General features: G+C 41.7%; 1 protein-coding gene across 1 annotated transcript in view; it reads left to right on the forward strand.

Moving 5' to 3' along the window:
• The first annotated feature begins 4,679 nt into the window (after positions 1-4,679).
• slc25a26 (solute carrier family 25 member 26) overlaps positions 4,680-16,729 on the forward strand; it is a 59,436-nt gene continuing 47,386 nt past the window's right edge. The window contains exons 1-4 of the mRNA XM_062416264.1: positions 4,680-4,823; positions 6,714-6,870; positions 8,203-8,321; positions 16,170-16,274. Of these exons, the coding sequence (XP_062272248.1) occupies positions 4,791-4,823; positions 6,714-6,870; positions 8,203-8,321; positions 16,170-16,274 (414 nt within the window). The 5' untranslated portion in view covers positions 4,680-4,790. The remainder of the gene's footprint in view (positions 4,824-6,713; positions 6,871-8,202; positions 8,322-16,169; positions 16,275-16,729) is intronic.

Below are 16,729 nucleotides of genomic sequence, written 5' to 3' on the forward strand. Positions count from 1 at the left end.
CTACTGCCACTGCAGCAGAATGAGGAGGCATCGGGAGGGCTTTGACTTGTGATCTATCTATCTTTAGGCGGGAGCTAGACATGGGATCAATATGCTACAGGCAGCTCATATTTCACTGATGGCCCAGCAAGGATGAGAGGGCAGAGGGTGAAGAAAGGGGAAGGGGAAGATGGGATGATAGAATGGCTTTGCAAGGCTCTCAGGGGTCAATCTAGACTGTGGATACTGTGGAGCAGACACAGGTGGTATGGATACAACCAAAGGTGAGGAAAGGAGAGAGAAGTTTTGGGTGTGACGTAGGAGTCAATAGTGCAGCCGAGGCTTACGTATGCGCTACATGGACGGCAGCGCAGCCTGACAGCTTGTCGATTCAGTGAATTTATAATGAATGTTCTTTTATTCTCCTCTTTCTCTCTAACCTTTCTCTTCTCATTTACTCCCTTTATCTCACCTCCCTCCTTCCTTTCCTCCTGTCACCTCCCTCCTCTCATTGTATTGAGCATTACTCCCACCACCACCACCACCCCACACACCCCTTCCCTCCTGCTTCTCCCCCTCTGTCACAGACTCATGTAGCCTATCATCCTAAGGGTAAAAACAAAGAGGTATATGAAAGGCGCTTAGTCGCATTTCTTCCTACCCCTGCTGTTGCGGTGGCCTAACGATGCAAATGTTAGGCCGGCTAATGAGCAGGAGTTATGTTCGGCTGAAGTTTAGCGCACTGCTCGACCGCACGGCCTCATGAATAATATCACTGTGTCAGAGTCAAGATGTGTGTTCCTCTCAGTTCTCAAATGACGATTACAGATGGCGCTTTCTGCAAATACAAACAAGAAAAAATGACTATTGTTGGTCCATAACGATGTCCAAAAGAGCAACTGGGCCTCTTAAAAGAAGATGATGAAAATTCATCTAAAGAATTCAAATGTATAAGCAATCTGCTGTGTCTGAAATAACACACACGCATATTGTACACACGCATTCAAGTGGGTAGAAAAAGTGTCTAAAAACTTTAAGAGGAACTCTGAACACCCTCTCACCTGTGCAAGTCACATAAACTTTTGACTCAAGAGTTCATCCTCGCTGTCACCTAACACGCACGCCTCTAAAGGAGCACGAAACGTAAGCCAATAGATGTTGGCTCTGTGTTATTACAATAACCCATATGGCTGCTTGCATTTCTCTCCCTCCCCACCTCGTGGCTTAATCCTCCATGCTTTGCCCTTCAGTTTTTCAAAGACAGCCTGCAGGCTAGAATTGCCCTTTGCTGACTTGTGGCTGACAGTGAATAAGTTCCCCTCTCGTCTCCTCACTTTTATCTCTGAGATCATACTCTGAGTGGGTCAAGATCAATGGTGCTCTCTGCAAATCTGCCCAGACTCTGGGTGCTTCTCATTGACCTTACGTTGGGGTAACTGAACACTCCCACTCTCATCCAGCCATCTTTTTGCATTCACTTCTATGGATAAATTCACCTAACACTCGCAGCGCAGTCACGGATCACGTCGGTACAGCCCGGGTTCTGCTCTGTTTCAGTTCTTCTTGGCCTCAAGCTGTAAGCTGCACTCCTCACATGCATCTGGTTGAACTCATTCAGCAAAACATTATGTGAAGCTGGAAAGCAGGTTGGTGTTAACAGGTAAAGTTTGAACAGTTTCATCACTTCTGATGAATGAATGGTGCAAAGGCAAAGAGTAATCCAACTTACTTTCTTAGTACACAAGCTCTTGACGTATTGAAAAACTGATCCTAAGTAGTCTAATCTTGTTAAGAAATATCTATGATTTGTGCATTTTAATTGACACGTTAAGGTTTGGTAAGAGTCCATTGAGACTTATAGGAATACAGCATTTAGAGCACAGATGACAACAATCCCAATAACCAAGTATGTGCTGTGACAGGGTGATAAATGGCTTTACATAATGGAACAGACAGGTATCTGGACACTGCAGACTTCTCAGCAACAACCAAAAGGGGGAAAAAATCCATTTCAGGTATGGCATAGAATTAATGTGCTGCATTGACTGAGCTGAGGGACAACAACTTATGTCTGCCTCAGGGAAGGGCTGTAATGCAAATCACGAGCACGACGACAGCGTCACAATAATTACTGCAAATGTTCAGCAGAGTAAAACAGGACTAGGAGTCATGGTAACAAAAGAAGCCAGTCCTCATACTCACAGCCAAACATTTGTACTCTTATGAAGTGCTGGATGAAAGCAATAAAAAGGGTGAGAAGCAGAATGTAAGCAATGCTATTGCCGTCCTCAGGCCTAATACAGATCATGACAGCGGAGACAGCAGCCCAGTCCAGATCCAGCTGGGGCTCACATCCGATGGGATCCCTCTGAGACCCGCTTCAACAAGATGGATGATGGGCACCAAGCTTCAAACCGGGCGCACTCAGCCCAGACATCATTGGGTCCGGGCTGAGTAAAGAGGTGGCGGCCCCTTGCCTGCTCTTCCCTAATAGGAGACGCTGCCTGGCTGACAGTGGCCCATAAATAACCCAGTCGGCATGTCACTGGAAAAGAACACACTCACCTGAGCACACTCACTCAGCAGCATCAGGAGGGAGAGGTGAGACGCAAGGATATAAGGCGCTGCAATCACGAAATGGCAAAAGACATGTGAGTAAAGTAAGATCAAAGAAGTACGCTTAAATACATTTCCATAAATTTTGTTGTTTTTTTTATTTTCATACATTGCTTTGTTAGACGAGTCAAATTAAATTAGAGCAAACCTTTTACACAGAAGGTATTTTGACTGGCAGGAAAAGCGCAGGTGCAACTGATACTGTTAACGAGAGCTCAGTTCCAAGAAGGTGTCCAAGGAAGCCAAACTGGTGAACCATGATGCACTATACTAACATCCTCGTCTGCTTCTTCTTCCCAAACCTCCCTCCCCTCTCCTCCACTGGCTTTGTCAAAGGTGAGACCAAACTATTCTAAGGAGTTCAGGATCATGCCTCTTGTTTTCAGTAAAAAGAAGAACCAGTACTCATCCATTTAAGATGCAAAAGTTTTGTGAATGTGACGATAATGAGGACTCTGATGATGATGAACAAAAGGCGTGGGAGGAGGGTGGGGCAGCAGCATGTCCCAGCTCCTCTATGACTGCTAGCCAGAATATTTGGAAACCGCCAGACAGACAGCAAAGTCAAAGGAAAGGGCATGGCTGACCTCTACTCTTTGTTCAGAATTCCTCTTGCAGCAAAGGGACCAATCAAAGAGGCACTAGTCCACACTGTGAAGAGCATGTCTCAGACAGTCAGGTCCACCTTTGTTCTATAAGCAGCAAATTGTACTTGCTGGTTAGTAGAAACAGTGGTGTTTTGATCCAACACATGACATTATAGACACTAAACTGCAACATCATTATGCCACTCCAGGGGAAAATTAAGCTAAAAATTGCTAATTGCTTTTCTCAGTGTTTTATTTTTGCCTCATGTTGGATCTGCATCCTTTTGAGAGTACACAGGAACTGTAGTTGTATTGAAGGCAAATGTGAATGGATCATCGGAGCTTCTTTTAAAAGATTATTTAATAATTTTTTCATTTTTTTTTTAATAATGTGGAAGTTAGTATAGTTGAATACACCTTTAAGCAGTCATTGATTTGATGAGGAAATTATCGCAAGCATTTACAAGAACCCCCAACTTTATTAATATATAGTCTACTGTATAACATACAATGCACATGGACACTAGACAATACTACAGTAAACAGGGTAGAACTGAATAGAATAGAAGCTGTTTTACAGTAAGTGTAAAAAGGGAAAAACTTTTTTTTAAAACAGCTTTATTAAAACAAGTCTACAACAGGTTAACACACCATGTGTACACCAGGATACAATCACAAACATTTTAAGGACACTCAGGGGCACATCTAGGAGTTGACAAGATCCGGGGCTAAGTCCAGAGCACCCACAGCCAGGGCCTTTATCTTATTTTATTTTATTTCATTTTATTTATTTTGGATGGTTCACATGTACAGAATTTAATTTTTTCTGCATTGTATGACTACCGCAAACATTAGTAGTAATTTATTTTGTTCCTTATTAACTATTTTCAAGAAAGAATGCACATAGAAATAATAAGTAAGGCACTCTCAATGACAGTTGTTATAAACTCACTCAGATTCAGTCAGAAGCTGGTTGAAGTCACTATCCAGAAAAAGTTAATATTAAATATTAAACAAATATGTAAAAAATAATAATTCAGGGCTTTTGAGAAAACAGTCGGGGTTGCAGCCTGAAAAAGCCACCCCCTAGCTCCGTCTCTGAGGACACTAAACGATATTGGAAAAACTATAATTTTAGTATGGACCATCAGCTCTGAAAAGTTTGGCTTTTTTGCTGAAGAATTTGGATTTGTGAATATTAAATAAAACTGCAAACAGAGATGCCTGTCATATTCAGTGAATTCAAACCATAGATTTGAACAGAGTAGTAAAAAGTGACTAAATCAATGTAATAAACGCCCTTATTGTGTTTCTTCTAATAATATTCAGTTGGATAAAAACTGTGAAGCATTTAAAATAATATCACTTTGACTGTGTTAGTGAGTCTAAACGTTATCCTCTTTACGTTTCTTTCACACACGTAGACGCGTTCAAGGTCACGAGACAAGCCTGCGTCATGACGTAGGCGGAAGTAATCCCACCAAGATGGCAGCGTCCTTGACAGGCATGTTTTGATTTGTGTGTGTGTGTGTGAGTGTGTCAAACATGGTGAGCTGTTGTACATTTACCGGCTGCACGACTGACAAAAGGAGCGTTTGAGAGCTGAACATGGAGAGACGAGAGTTCGTGGCGTCTCTGGTGGTAAGGTACAGCTAGCTTAATTCAGAAGCAGCCTCTACATGAAGCTCAGGGTGTAGTTTGAAGCTTAGAGTTTAAGTGGTGGATGTGTTTGGTTCGTTTGCTGCAAATGTGTCCTTAAGGAATTAATTTGCTTGCAAAATATGATATCATACAAGCTAAAATGAAGACGAGGCGAGAAGGAACGACGTTGAAGTTAGCTTGTGATTCGGGATAAATGGAAACATAAATAATATTTAGAGGCTTATGATCTGTTTTTGCACCACTTGTACTTATGAAAGATTGTTAGACATGACAGCAAAAAGGGTTAAAATGTATACTACTATACTACTTATATTATTACTTCTGCTTATGAACGCTGAAAGGGGGGTGAGGGTTCACTACGACCACTACTCAGTGTATGAATGTGTGTGATTTACCATTTTACCATTTACTACTTTTTTCCCCCATCAAGACAACGTTAGACCAGATCCAGATCAAAACCCACTATAGTTAGACTTTAAATGTGGAGTTCAAAAGTATAAGACTGGTTGTAGTGGTTTTTGATCTGGATCAGAATCAAAATCAAATGTATTGTCATTATACAGGTAGTACAACGAAATTAGAGGCAATGCCTTGAAGTGCACATGAACACATACATAAACCACATTCAGTCCATTCACACATAAAATTGCACAGTTGAATAAAACCTGAGTAAAACAGTGTAATAATATAAATAATAAATAAATAAATATTGCAGTTGCAGCAACAGAGGGTTAGTGCATGTTTGTGTTCAGCAAGGTTATGGCTTTGGGGAAGAAGCTGTTTTTGAGTCTGATTTTGGATCTAATTTAATGTGATCTGAATAGAGAACTATCAGTGACATCATAATTTTTTCAGTTTTCATAAATACTATCAAGAAGTTTCACAAATCTGAAACTGTGTATTAATGACTCTCTGTCCTTTTCAAAAGACAAATCATGACTTATTGTTCTTCTAAACAGTGTTTTTGTTTTCTTGCCAAAGCAGAATTGACTACAATTTTATCAGTTAAACAAAAAAAAGCAATAAAATAAAATAAGAGGATTCATGTGTGACAGATGTACGCCGCCTCAGGGTTCTGTTTACAATGGATTTATTTTTGTTTTGTTGCCACAGAAATTGTCTGTGACTGCTGCCGTCACTGTGGGAAAACGAGAAGCTTACAATTAAAATGACCTACAGTGAAAAACAGGGAAAAACTTGGAAGGGATGGAAGGAATGATTATTTTCATTATCAGTTAAAATGATTAGTCAAGAAAATAAATTGTCAGTTAAATGTCTATCATAATGTCAAAGCCCATAGTGGCACTAAAAAGACTGTAACATTGAAAGATATCTGCTTGATTTGAGTCATTTGGACGGCTGAAGCTTCATATTAGCTTCAGATCAACTTTTAATTACATTTTAAAGAAGGTGGACTGTGGATTAATCCCCCCATCCTTTATAAGTTAATTTGCTGCTTTATGTGACACAGATTCTAGATATAAAACATAACAATATTAAAGAGGGAAATCTTCATAATGAATGAGTCCATTTATGTTTGATACTTAGGTCACATACAGTGGTTTTATCACAGCTGCCTGCACACAGCTGTGCCTGAAAAGAGGACACACTGAACTGAATGACCTGAAAGATGCTAATACACTCTATAGAGCTGAAGGGGAATAGAGAAGTCATTTTATTACTTGTTAATATAGAAATAGTGATCAGAGCATGTGACAGGGTCCTGGAATATACCTGATTTGAATGCATTTACTTTACTTAGTGTATTTGGGTATTTCTTTCATTGTGCTATTACTGAACATGTATTTCACCACTGTTGTTATTGTGTGTATTCCAGTCTTATATCTTATAACTGACTGTGTACCCCAGGCAGGAGGCTGTGCAGGGATGTGTGTGGATCTCACCCTCTTCCCCCTGGACACCATTAAGACCAGACTGCAGAGTCAGCAGGGCTTTTACAAGGCCGGGGGCTTCAGGGGCATTTACGCTGGGGTCCCATCTGCTGCTGTCGGCTCCTTTCCCAATGGTAAGACAATCATCGTGATGGCAGGATATACAGTATGTTCTGATGAAGCTTCACAGATCTCCATTGTGTGTGTGTGAAGGATAGCAGTGAACCAATATTATTCTTTGTGTGAAACCAAACCTGCACTGAGCTGTTCATCATATGTTAAAGTTTGGCATCATTTGGCAACAGAGTACACGCATGTAGTACGCTGACTTATCATACAATAACGTAATTATCAGCATCATCATGTCTATATATTGACTATATTGACAAATTGCTTTTAGGATGTGGAAATTTGTGAATTGATAATTTTGTCATTGCAATTTTGGACAACTTTGTGAATTCTGTTATTTTAATTTATTGTATGTTCCATCTACCTGCCCAGGGACTACAGGCAAAAAATAACCCAACTTGGTAAAACCCGGTGCAATGCATCTCCCCTTGTTTTATACAAGGCTAATGTTTTATTGCGCATTGTTTAAATAAAATAAAAATCTAATTAAATTAAAATGTGCTCTTCCTATAAACTTTATCAAATCTACCTGCCATTTCAACTGCAAGTAGATCTTTGAAAGCAAGACATATTTTTTTAAAACTTTGGATAGGGAACATACTGAACAGCAATTTGCTCCTGATGGCTGTACCGTGTGTGTGTGTGTGTGTGTGTGTGTGTGTGTGTGTGTGTGTGTGTGTGTGTGTGTGTGTGTGTGTGTGTGTGTGTGTGTGTGTGTGTGTGTGTGTGTGTGTGTGTGTGTGTGTGTGTGTGTGTGTGTGTGTGTGTGTGTGTGTGTGTGTGTGTGTGTGAATGATTAGATTCTCCTGATGAGCAGGTTGGCACCTTGCCTGGCCGCCCACGCCATCAGTGTATGAATGTGTGTGTGAATGGGTGAATGTGGCCTGTAGCGTAAAAAGAGCTCTGAGTGGTCAGAGGACCAGAAAGGCGTTCTTATAAGTGCCGTCCATTTACCTTTCACAGTCCATTTGAGGCGAATGCTTTCAGTAGGCTGGGCAAATAGGAGCTCTTTTCATGAGCGTATCAAAGACAGACAAAGACGACATGTTTTAGAATAGAAATCAATTGCTTATGAATTCAACTATTTTGCAGAATGAATGTGTTTGACAAGCAGGAGTAAAGACTGAACTTTTTTTTTTTTTTCTCCAGTTGAGACACACTTAACTCTTGAAGCTTTTACCTCCTTTTACACATACAGACAGACACAAGCGTACACACACACACAAAAGAAGGCTCACACCTCAGTTTCTCCCCTGTCAGTGGTAGTGAGGGATATTAATTGCTGTATGCTGGTTGACTAATGGGCCTTAAATGGCTGTGGTTCTGCTTGGTTTCAGCCGCTGCTTTCTTTGTCACCTACGACTACACAAAGTCCCTGCTCGGCGCCGGTGGAGCGCTGGCCGCACCGCACGCAGCACCTGTCACTCACATGCTGGCTGCCTCCTTGGGTGAAATAGTAAGTCTTATCATTTTTCCAACTTTTGTTTCCCCTTCTTTCTTTTTTTTTCAAGCTCATCTTTTCCAACTGCCAGCACACTTTCAAGTCATGTTTAAATGTGTGTGCCAGAATCATTCTCAGCCGTTCTATCCTTAGAAGACCAGCTGCCTTTTATGTGCTTGTTTTTTGCTTTTCTACGCACTTGCTGTCCTCTCATTGTTTCTTTCCCACCACTGTAAGTCCCAAATGAACACCGCCGGCAGTCTCTTAATGTTATTGCCTTTTAAGATTTCACAGACCACTGTGCAAGGGGGCAGCAGGGGGAGGAGAGGGGTGGGTGGGTATGTGGTTTTGGCTGTAGGCCCCAAAGTCCAGCTGGGTGAGTTATGGGGGCTTCCTCAAGAACTGTCCCAGCATTTCCCCCACCAGCTGGGTAAATAAGTTCTCATTACTGCCTATTGAGTCATCTACTTTCCCAGCTCAGGCCCCGGGACTCTGCCAATTTAGTCTGGGGAATTCAGGCTCGGAACCAACGACAAGCAGCGCAATTTCCTTCAACCCATCCTCTCCCAGTCACTCGCAGTCAACCGCAGAATTCGAGCCATATGTGGGCCACAGGTATTCATATTGGCGTGAAGGGGGGTAGAGGTGTAGGGGGTATGGAAAGAGGGATGCCCCCTTGTTTTGCTCTCTGCAAAACGCTAGGTTTTCAGTATTCATGGCTTTTGGATGGATGTAATTTCGCTACGTTTTGCATGTGTATGAAATGGGATTATTACACATGGGAGGAAGTTCACCACGGTTGAGTTTATCTGTGTCACGGTGTCTCACACTGCTGAGAGGAGGGCCAAGTTACTCTCAGATTAGCACAGTTTCAATAAGAGTTGCATTTTTTTTCCTAAATCTTTTGGTCGTGACAGTCAATATAGCAGAGCAGATACTGTTGGAGTGTAACGCTGCGTCGTTCAACTTTTCGTCTGTGGTACAGTCCAGATGAGTGTGAAAGGTGAGGCGGAGGTCGCGGCTACCTTTAACCCGCTTTTCCTGCTGTTCTGGATTTGACTACATCAAAGGCACAAATCCTCAGAGCGGAGCTGAGCAGAGCAGCGGCCGTATCCCACTGCATTCTGACAACCGGAGACGTCTTGTTCAAAGAGAGTAATCTGCCGGCTTAGCCATGAAAGGCCTACCGTAGCGCTGAGCCGAGTTGAACGCCAAGGCCCTAAACGCCTGCGCCCTGATGCAATGGCTGCCACATCTGTGTCTCCTCTGTCATCGCTAATGATTTTTAATTAAAGGTTGTTGAACTGAGGGTGTAAGAGGTGATAAAGTTAGGTTTAGCCAGGTGGGTGCCATATAGTTGTTATGACTAGAGATGAAACAATGAGGCAGTTAATCGAGGAGTTGGAGAGAAAATGAGAAGAATTTGTTTTCGATTGAAATGATGAATCGTTTAAGTCGTTATCAAGCAGAAATGTCAAATGTGTGCATGGGCCAAACTGTCAAAAGTGAGGATTTATGTAGATTTATACAATGTCAGAAAATGTCCCCGATGTTTCCAAGGTGACATCCCGACCAACAGTCCATAACCCAAAGCTATTTAGCTTACTATCACAGAAGACTAAATAACCCAGAAACGATTCATTGGAGAAGCAGGAATCATTTGTCTTAACTAATGTACTTGTTGCAGCTCTAGTTTTATGTCAATGTCAATATAGTACATTTGGGTTCTGGACTGTTGGCTGAACAATACAAAAAATGTGTCACCATGACAGTTGAGAAATTGTGATGGTCATTTTTTTAAATTAATTTATTACACAACGACTGTCAAAAAAATAGAATAGAAAATCCTTAGTTGCAGCCTTAGTAATGTACCTTGTAAACCTTTTTTTGTGTCCTGTTTTGCTGTTTTGCTGGTGTGATCAGCTCATCATTCATAATTCAATGTTTTTAAAGTTGAAACTCAGCACTCATATAAGTCGAGGGAAGATGAGACTCCAAATAAAAAGTTCAGTATGTGTATCCACCAGTTTAAGCCACTTTACTTCAGTTAGTCCTTCTCATGTTAAGGAAGACAACATTTTGAGCTGCTGCCTCTTTGTCATCTACTTACTGACTATAATGTCTTCTTGTCTCAGTATAGAATGAAATCATGTTAGCAGCTGAAGCTCTTACTTTTAAACTACACAGACATAAACTCTCATGGTTCTTCTGCTCTCTTACCTCAGTCCTATTTTTAATAGTTAAACACAAATCACATTGGTGTCCACATTAATGCAAACTTAAGCAGATTTTCATTAGCATTATGTTTCTTCTTCCACTTTGTATTATTTCCTCTGTCGGCCAGCATACGACAGGGTCACTTGTTTTCATAGTGTTTTTCTGTTGCTCTTCCTCCTGCTTGTCTCTCTTGCTGGGAGCAGCTGGGTGCAGGCAGGCTTCGACACAGAAACTTAAAGAAGAAGCCGCAACTTATTTGGTCCTTGTCTGACTTCACCACTCCGCCCCTTCATCAACCCATTATCCTTTCCCCAGGAGTCTATTCACTTGTTTTACCAACGCTTTCCACTGGGCAACATTCACAACAGAAGCTTTATGGGACTTATTGCTTTGCTAATCCTATCCCCAAGCCTCTCTCTACGGTTGATGTGCTCGACTTGGCACTAACTTACTAACTGTGGACTTCAGTCAAAGTGTATTATGATCATACCGGAGGGAGTTGCAGCTTAGAATGTATTCTTTATGGAGTACGGGATGGGAATTTAAAGAAAGGGAACATTTATAAACACTTTAATGTAAGCAGTTTTCGTCTTCACCAGACTTTGATCTAACAGATGTTCATCGTGGACAAGAAAGGATGGTTATGCATTTGGGTTGGGTCGATGGACGATATCTGACAGTGCACTGAGCACTCCCTACCACACACACACACACACACACACACACACACACACACACACACACACACACACACACACACACACACACACACACACACACACACACACACACACACACACACACACACACACACACACACACCAATTTGATATGGCCAGCTTGGATCAAATCTGCACGTCACACAGTAGACTACACTAAGTGGAGATTTATAATAGCCACAGACAGTGGAATTACAAAAAGACAAAAATGTGTTATAATTCCAGTGTCTCTGCTATAACATAGAAAAATGTATATTACTTATGTCTTATTTATTACTTTTTTCCTTACTAAATGTTCCATAATTGATGGAATGATGTGCACCCAAATGGTCATGAAGATCCATTGTCTGTCCATCTTTTGCATGGATTACATTAGCACAAGTCCTGCACAACACTTAAGAAGTGTGTCCTGGTTCTCCTCCTCCTTGTTAGGCCAAAACTCAAAGTACTGCCAGATGTGCAAAGTGGTGCCTTTCTTAGTGACCAAGTGCGGCGCCGCCATACTGCATAGTGATTTGCCACCATCACTGATCAATATCTGCTCACCTCCACTGGGGTGACTGCCGTTTCTTTTTTTGGTTTGTTTTCTTCAAATTCACTGCTATATCCTGCAGTAACATCACTATGACTTGTTTTAAAAAAAAAAAAAAAAATCAGATGAGGTTAAGCATTGGCTATAGGGAAGAAAAGTAAGGTAACACTGGGTGAGTATGTGAGGATAAGCTGTGAAGAGGCTAAAATATGCAAAAGATAGAAATAGTAAGTAATATCCAACATGTATACCTATAAAAAGATATTAACGATATCCTCCATCCATCAAGATGTTTCACTGTGGACATCTTCACATACCAATTCAGTAGCAATCGCATGCGGCAACAACAAGCCTTATCGTGGTTATTAAAGTGGAATATTTGTGAGAAATATAACTGACAGGAATGATCTAATATACAATCAGTTTAAAGTTGTAGACCTAAATAAAGTACAGGTGGAAGTACATAGTCACTAGGCAAAAATTTACTAGAGCTGTTGGGTGGTGGTTTTAAAACGTCATAACTAATGCCATTTCTGTAATAACCTACTTAACACCTGGCTTAACTTTTAATTGGATGCAGGACATAGAAAGACAGAGGGGAGGATAGTCGGAAGTTATAGAGAAGAAGAACTTGAGAGGGTCAAGACAATGAGAGAAATCCCCCTTGCCAGAAGTGTCCTGGTGCTTGTGTGACTGCGGTGGTGGGACGCTCCCATAAAGAATGTGTAAGCTGATGGCGTCTGTCAGGCTCTAGCAGGCTGTTATCCAGCCATAAGATCAGATTTATCTTAATTCCCATTCACTCGACGTCTGCTCTGAAAGCTCATTTGTCAAGGCCAGGCGGCAGGCTCCTCTCGCGTCTATAACAACCCCCCCACCGCCCCCTTCCCTTACCACACGTCTGTGGGAGGATGTACTGGAAAATACAGTGTGACATGACAAGATAGGGGGACAGCGAGAAGGAGGGAGCAAGAGGGTGGAGTTTTGGGGGAGAAACTGGCAGCTACTTAACTTGGCACTGAGAAATAATCCATGCATCGCCTCAGAGCAGCACCACACGCTGTGATTTATTGGCTGTTGTTTCAAAGTTGGATACACACAGTGTCCTCATCTCTTTCCCTTATTCTTCATGACCTTTTTTGTCCCTCTCTTCTTTATTCTTCTTCTCTGTTTTTTATTTAGTTTTTTCTTTTTACTAGTACTACGCGTTTTCAGGATTGGGCATATGATCAGAATCCCAGAAAAAATGTGGGAATTGGGTCCTGGTACATGCCTTTCTTGGGGAGATGTAGAATTTGTGGTCTTAACATGCCACTTGTGTTGACATTGAGATGTCAGACTTGATTTTTCTTTTCCAAGTGGGAAGGCATTATCCTTCCACCATAGATCAGATCAACCACATGGAGCATCTTTAGAACATCTGTAAATCTTACGATTGTCTAATGATCGATTAGATATGTGTTAAGTAAGAGATGAAGTTCTCAAGGAAATTTTTAAGTTGTAAATAATTTGTTTATTGGTTTGGGGATTATTGTAATAAGGTTAAAGTTTGGGACATTTTGGCCTATTGTCAGCAAAACAGAAAACAAACTTACATTCTGTTTAATTTCCCTCTGTAGTTATACCCACTGGCAGCAGTTCTCGTGCAAATTCTGTTTTGCTATTGAAAGCAGTATATTTTAATGACATATAAATCCAAATAATGAAGTCTTTATAGGGTTTGTGGTGAAAGGCCCATAGCAGTTGCCTGTTGTCTCTCTGTGGTGCCAATGGTAATCCTGGCCCTGATTGACCAACCACTGTGTCCTGACTAGCCATGAGCTGGAAAAGAAGGATGGAGCGAGGGAAAAGATGGAGGGATGTAATGACTCAATCTGTGGATTGATTTGCTGGCGGTGCCGATAATGTGCTGTGAGTCTCTGTTAATTTCCCATTCCTTACCGTGGTTCGCCCATGATTGAGCGCCAGCTTCTTACCTTGTTTTCTGGCGGCCAGCGCTGGAAATTGAAAACATGTTCTGTCATTTGGATTAACAACAACAGGCCAAGGAAAACTGAAAGGCTCCAATCACAGGCTGGCAGCCTCCTAATTAACGCTGCTTGACGAATCCCACAGCTTGTAAATAAAGATGAATGGTAGCAGGAATTTAAAAGATTGCCAATGGGTTTATAATAAGTTTACAAGCAGTGAGAAAGAAGGGCAAGCAAGGTATGTGAAGAAACAGACGTCTGTCATCCTGACAGCCATCCACCTACAACCCTTCCCTAGACGTGAGGTAACAAGTCTGATTTGTAATGAGTGACGCCTACCTAAATCTATCTTTCTTTCTTTCCTTCTTTTTTTGTTTGGTTGGATCACTCTCTTGTTCTGTCTTTCTTGCTTTTGTTTTTTTTTGTTAAATCTGTCTCTTTCAAAATCTCTCCAGACAGGATATGACTTTACTATCCAGACATTTTTTGAGCCCCTGGCCCTACTTTACTGTGCCCTGGTTCATCACCATTGTTTCCCCCATTTGCTGCGGTTTTCAGAGATCTGAGATGGCCTTGAAGGCTGCTCACTTTATCTTCTATCCACTCACCATCATTCTCCCCACCCCTAGGCGTGCAAATTACTCCCACATAAACAATGTCCCTAATTTATTAGGTATAATCTCTGGCTCATTCTGCCTTCCCCTCTGCAGTGACAGGAGAGGAAAGGCTGTCTCAACTCCAGGCACCCCATCCAATTACGTCAGTAATTACTTGTCATAGCCACTTTCTTTCTATTTAGCCGCTTTACTCTGGTCCTTTTGGAGAATTGGTTTGGGGAAAACATGATGTACAATGTATTATAAATGGTAACTTGGACCAAAGGGAGGGTAAATGAGATCTCTGAGATGGATGCAGCCAGCTTGGTGATCGTGAGGAGGTCATGCAGGTGTATGTTTGGCCACTTGGTGGTACTGTTGCACTGTGGTAAGCATATGGTCATTCTCACCTGAAATACCAATAAGAATTGCACTGAATTGTTCAGACACTCATTTAGGCTTTTGTTTTGCTCTGATATACAATCATCTATTTCAAACCGAGAATAACGTGTATCTGTATTCTTGTCTATGAAAAAAAACAGATGGAAAGAAATACTGCAGCAATGTGATATAATGAGGCTGAGAACTCAATTGAAATAGAGACCCAATGATGATCAATAGACAGTTGGATTTTTAAAGAGTAAGAACTCTGCCTGCATAAGTTCACATGTTAAGTCTTCTTCAGCTCAGTCTGTGATTTCACTTGACCTTCAGTGCTGCTGACGTATCCTTTTCTCTTTTTGTGCTTCACATATATTCACGTTCATGCTCATAAGTTGTCCTTGCTGTCTGGCAGAGGAGATGACAGAGAGGACGAGTGGCTGACAGGAGTGAGCCCTCTAACAGCTGTCAGGGTAGCCTTCTCCCTCACACAAAGTACAGCAAAAGAGTCTTGTTGTATCCTCCAGGGCTCTAAACTAAAACTGTTGGGGCCTAAATACTAAATCAGTATGGATAGTTGAATGGGGAAGGAGCAAAACAGGAAAGCGTTGCATTTCATCTTTATTGCAGTGCCTCCATCGCTCTCTCTCTTTCCCCCTCTCCCTGCTTCACAATGCTGTGGCAAGGGTGGCACAGGCAGACTGGCATCTGTATGACCAAGGGGAGTCACAGCAGGGGGGCAGCTCACCAATCGCTTTGTAAGATTGCTTGCCGTTAGCCTGTATTTCCGCTCTGATGCAGGATAAATGGGAAATCAAGTCGCCAGGTGGGCAGCTCTGCCTGCCTGCCTGCCTGCCTGCCTTCAGGGCGATGGGAGTTATGAAGCATAAATATTCATGTCTATCTTCACTAGCTTTTGGCAGTCCATATTTTTGTTGACATATGGTGGATGGGTTAGATCTTGTTGCTGAAAGTGTGGCTACTGAGGTGTGCATGTGTGTCTGGATCTATCAGCGTGTTTGATGGAAGCGCATGTTGTTTGGACACTTATACACAGTCAACCTGATGACCTTTTTACCTGTTGCTCAGGTGTCATGTCTGCTGTGTGTACTGGCTTGTTAATTGGCCAAATAGTACTCCAACTAAAGCAGTCGTTAGCCTGCCAGCTCGCTGTAATTGCTCTCCTCAGGCCGTGCCATATCATGGCCACCTGCCATGTAGCAAAAACATATGCAGGCTAGTATCATGCAGAACAGAAGGGCCCCCGAGGGAGCAGTGGGGGGGTGAAGAGTCTTCACTCACATACTAACCTGCAGTTAAATGCAATATGTATATAAAAAGCCCTTTAGATGGAAATACAGAACTGTAGATTGAGATTGTACATATTCAGGAAACACCTTCAGATAGTGTTGGGCTTGTTTGTTTAACTCATGCTTTTCGTTTTATAGGTGGCGTGCTTGATCCGGGTGCCCACAGAGGTGGTCAAACAGAGGACCCAGGCTACTCCTTCATCCACCACCTACCAAACGCTGCTGGCTACACTCAGAGAAGAGGTACGTGTCAATCAAAGGCACTTTCTGAAGGAATAATTCCAATTCAATGCATGTATTCATTACTATTATTATAACATTGTACTCAAACCCCCAGAGTAGAAAACTATTTTGAGCTGTAAAATAATCTCCCAAATTGTTCGCTCTAATCGTGCAACAGGGTTCATAGGCCAACTTCCTGGTTCAGCTTTGGCACACACAAAGTTGTCTTGTAAAATGAGGGATTATTAGATACATGTCAGGTGTAAAGTCCAGTCCACATAAAGTGGTTTAGATAAAGTAGTTAAGGTTATGTTGTCACAGGTTAATTATTAATCCTTCTTATTTAGTTACCTGTTGTGAGATTCTGAACTTTTTTGTAATTCATTATTGTCATGTGTTTCTTTTCATCTTGTTTGCACAAATCATTTTCCAGTGTGAATTTTGTTATTGAATGCAATCATATTATATTGACTCAT

Source organism: Scomber scombrus, chromosome 3, assembly GCF_963691925.1.
Source record: "Scomber scombrus chromosome 3, fScoSco1.1, whole genome shotgun sequence".
NCBI lineage: Eukaryota > Metazoa > Chordata > Actinopteri > Scombriformes > Scombridae > Scomber > Scomber scombrus.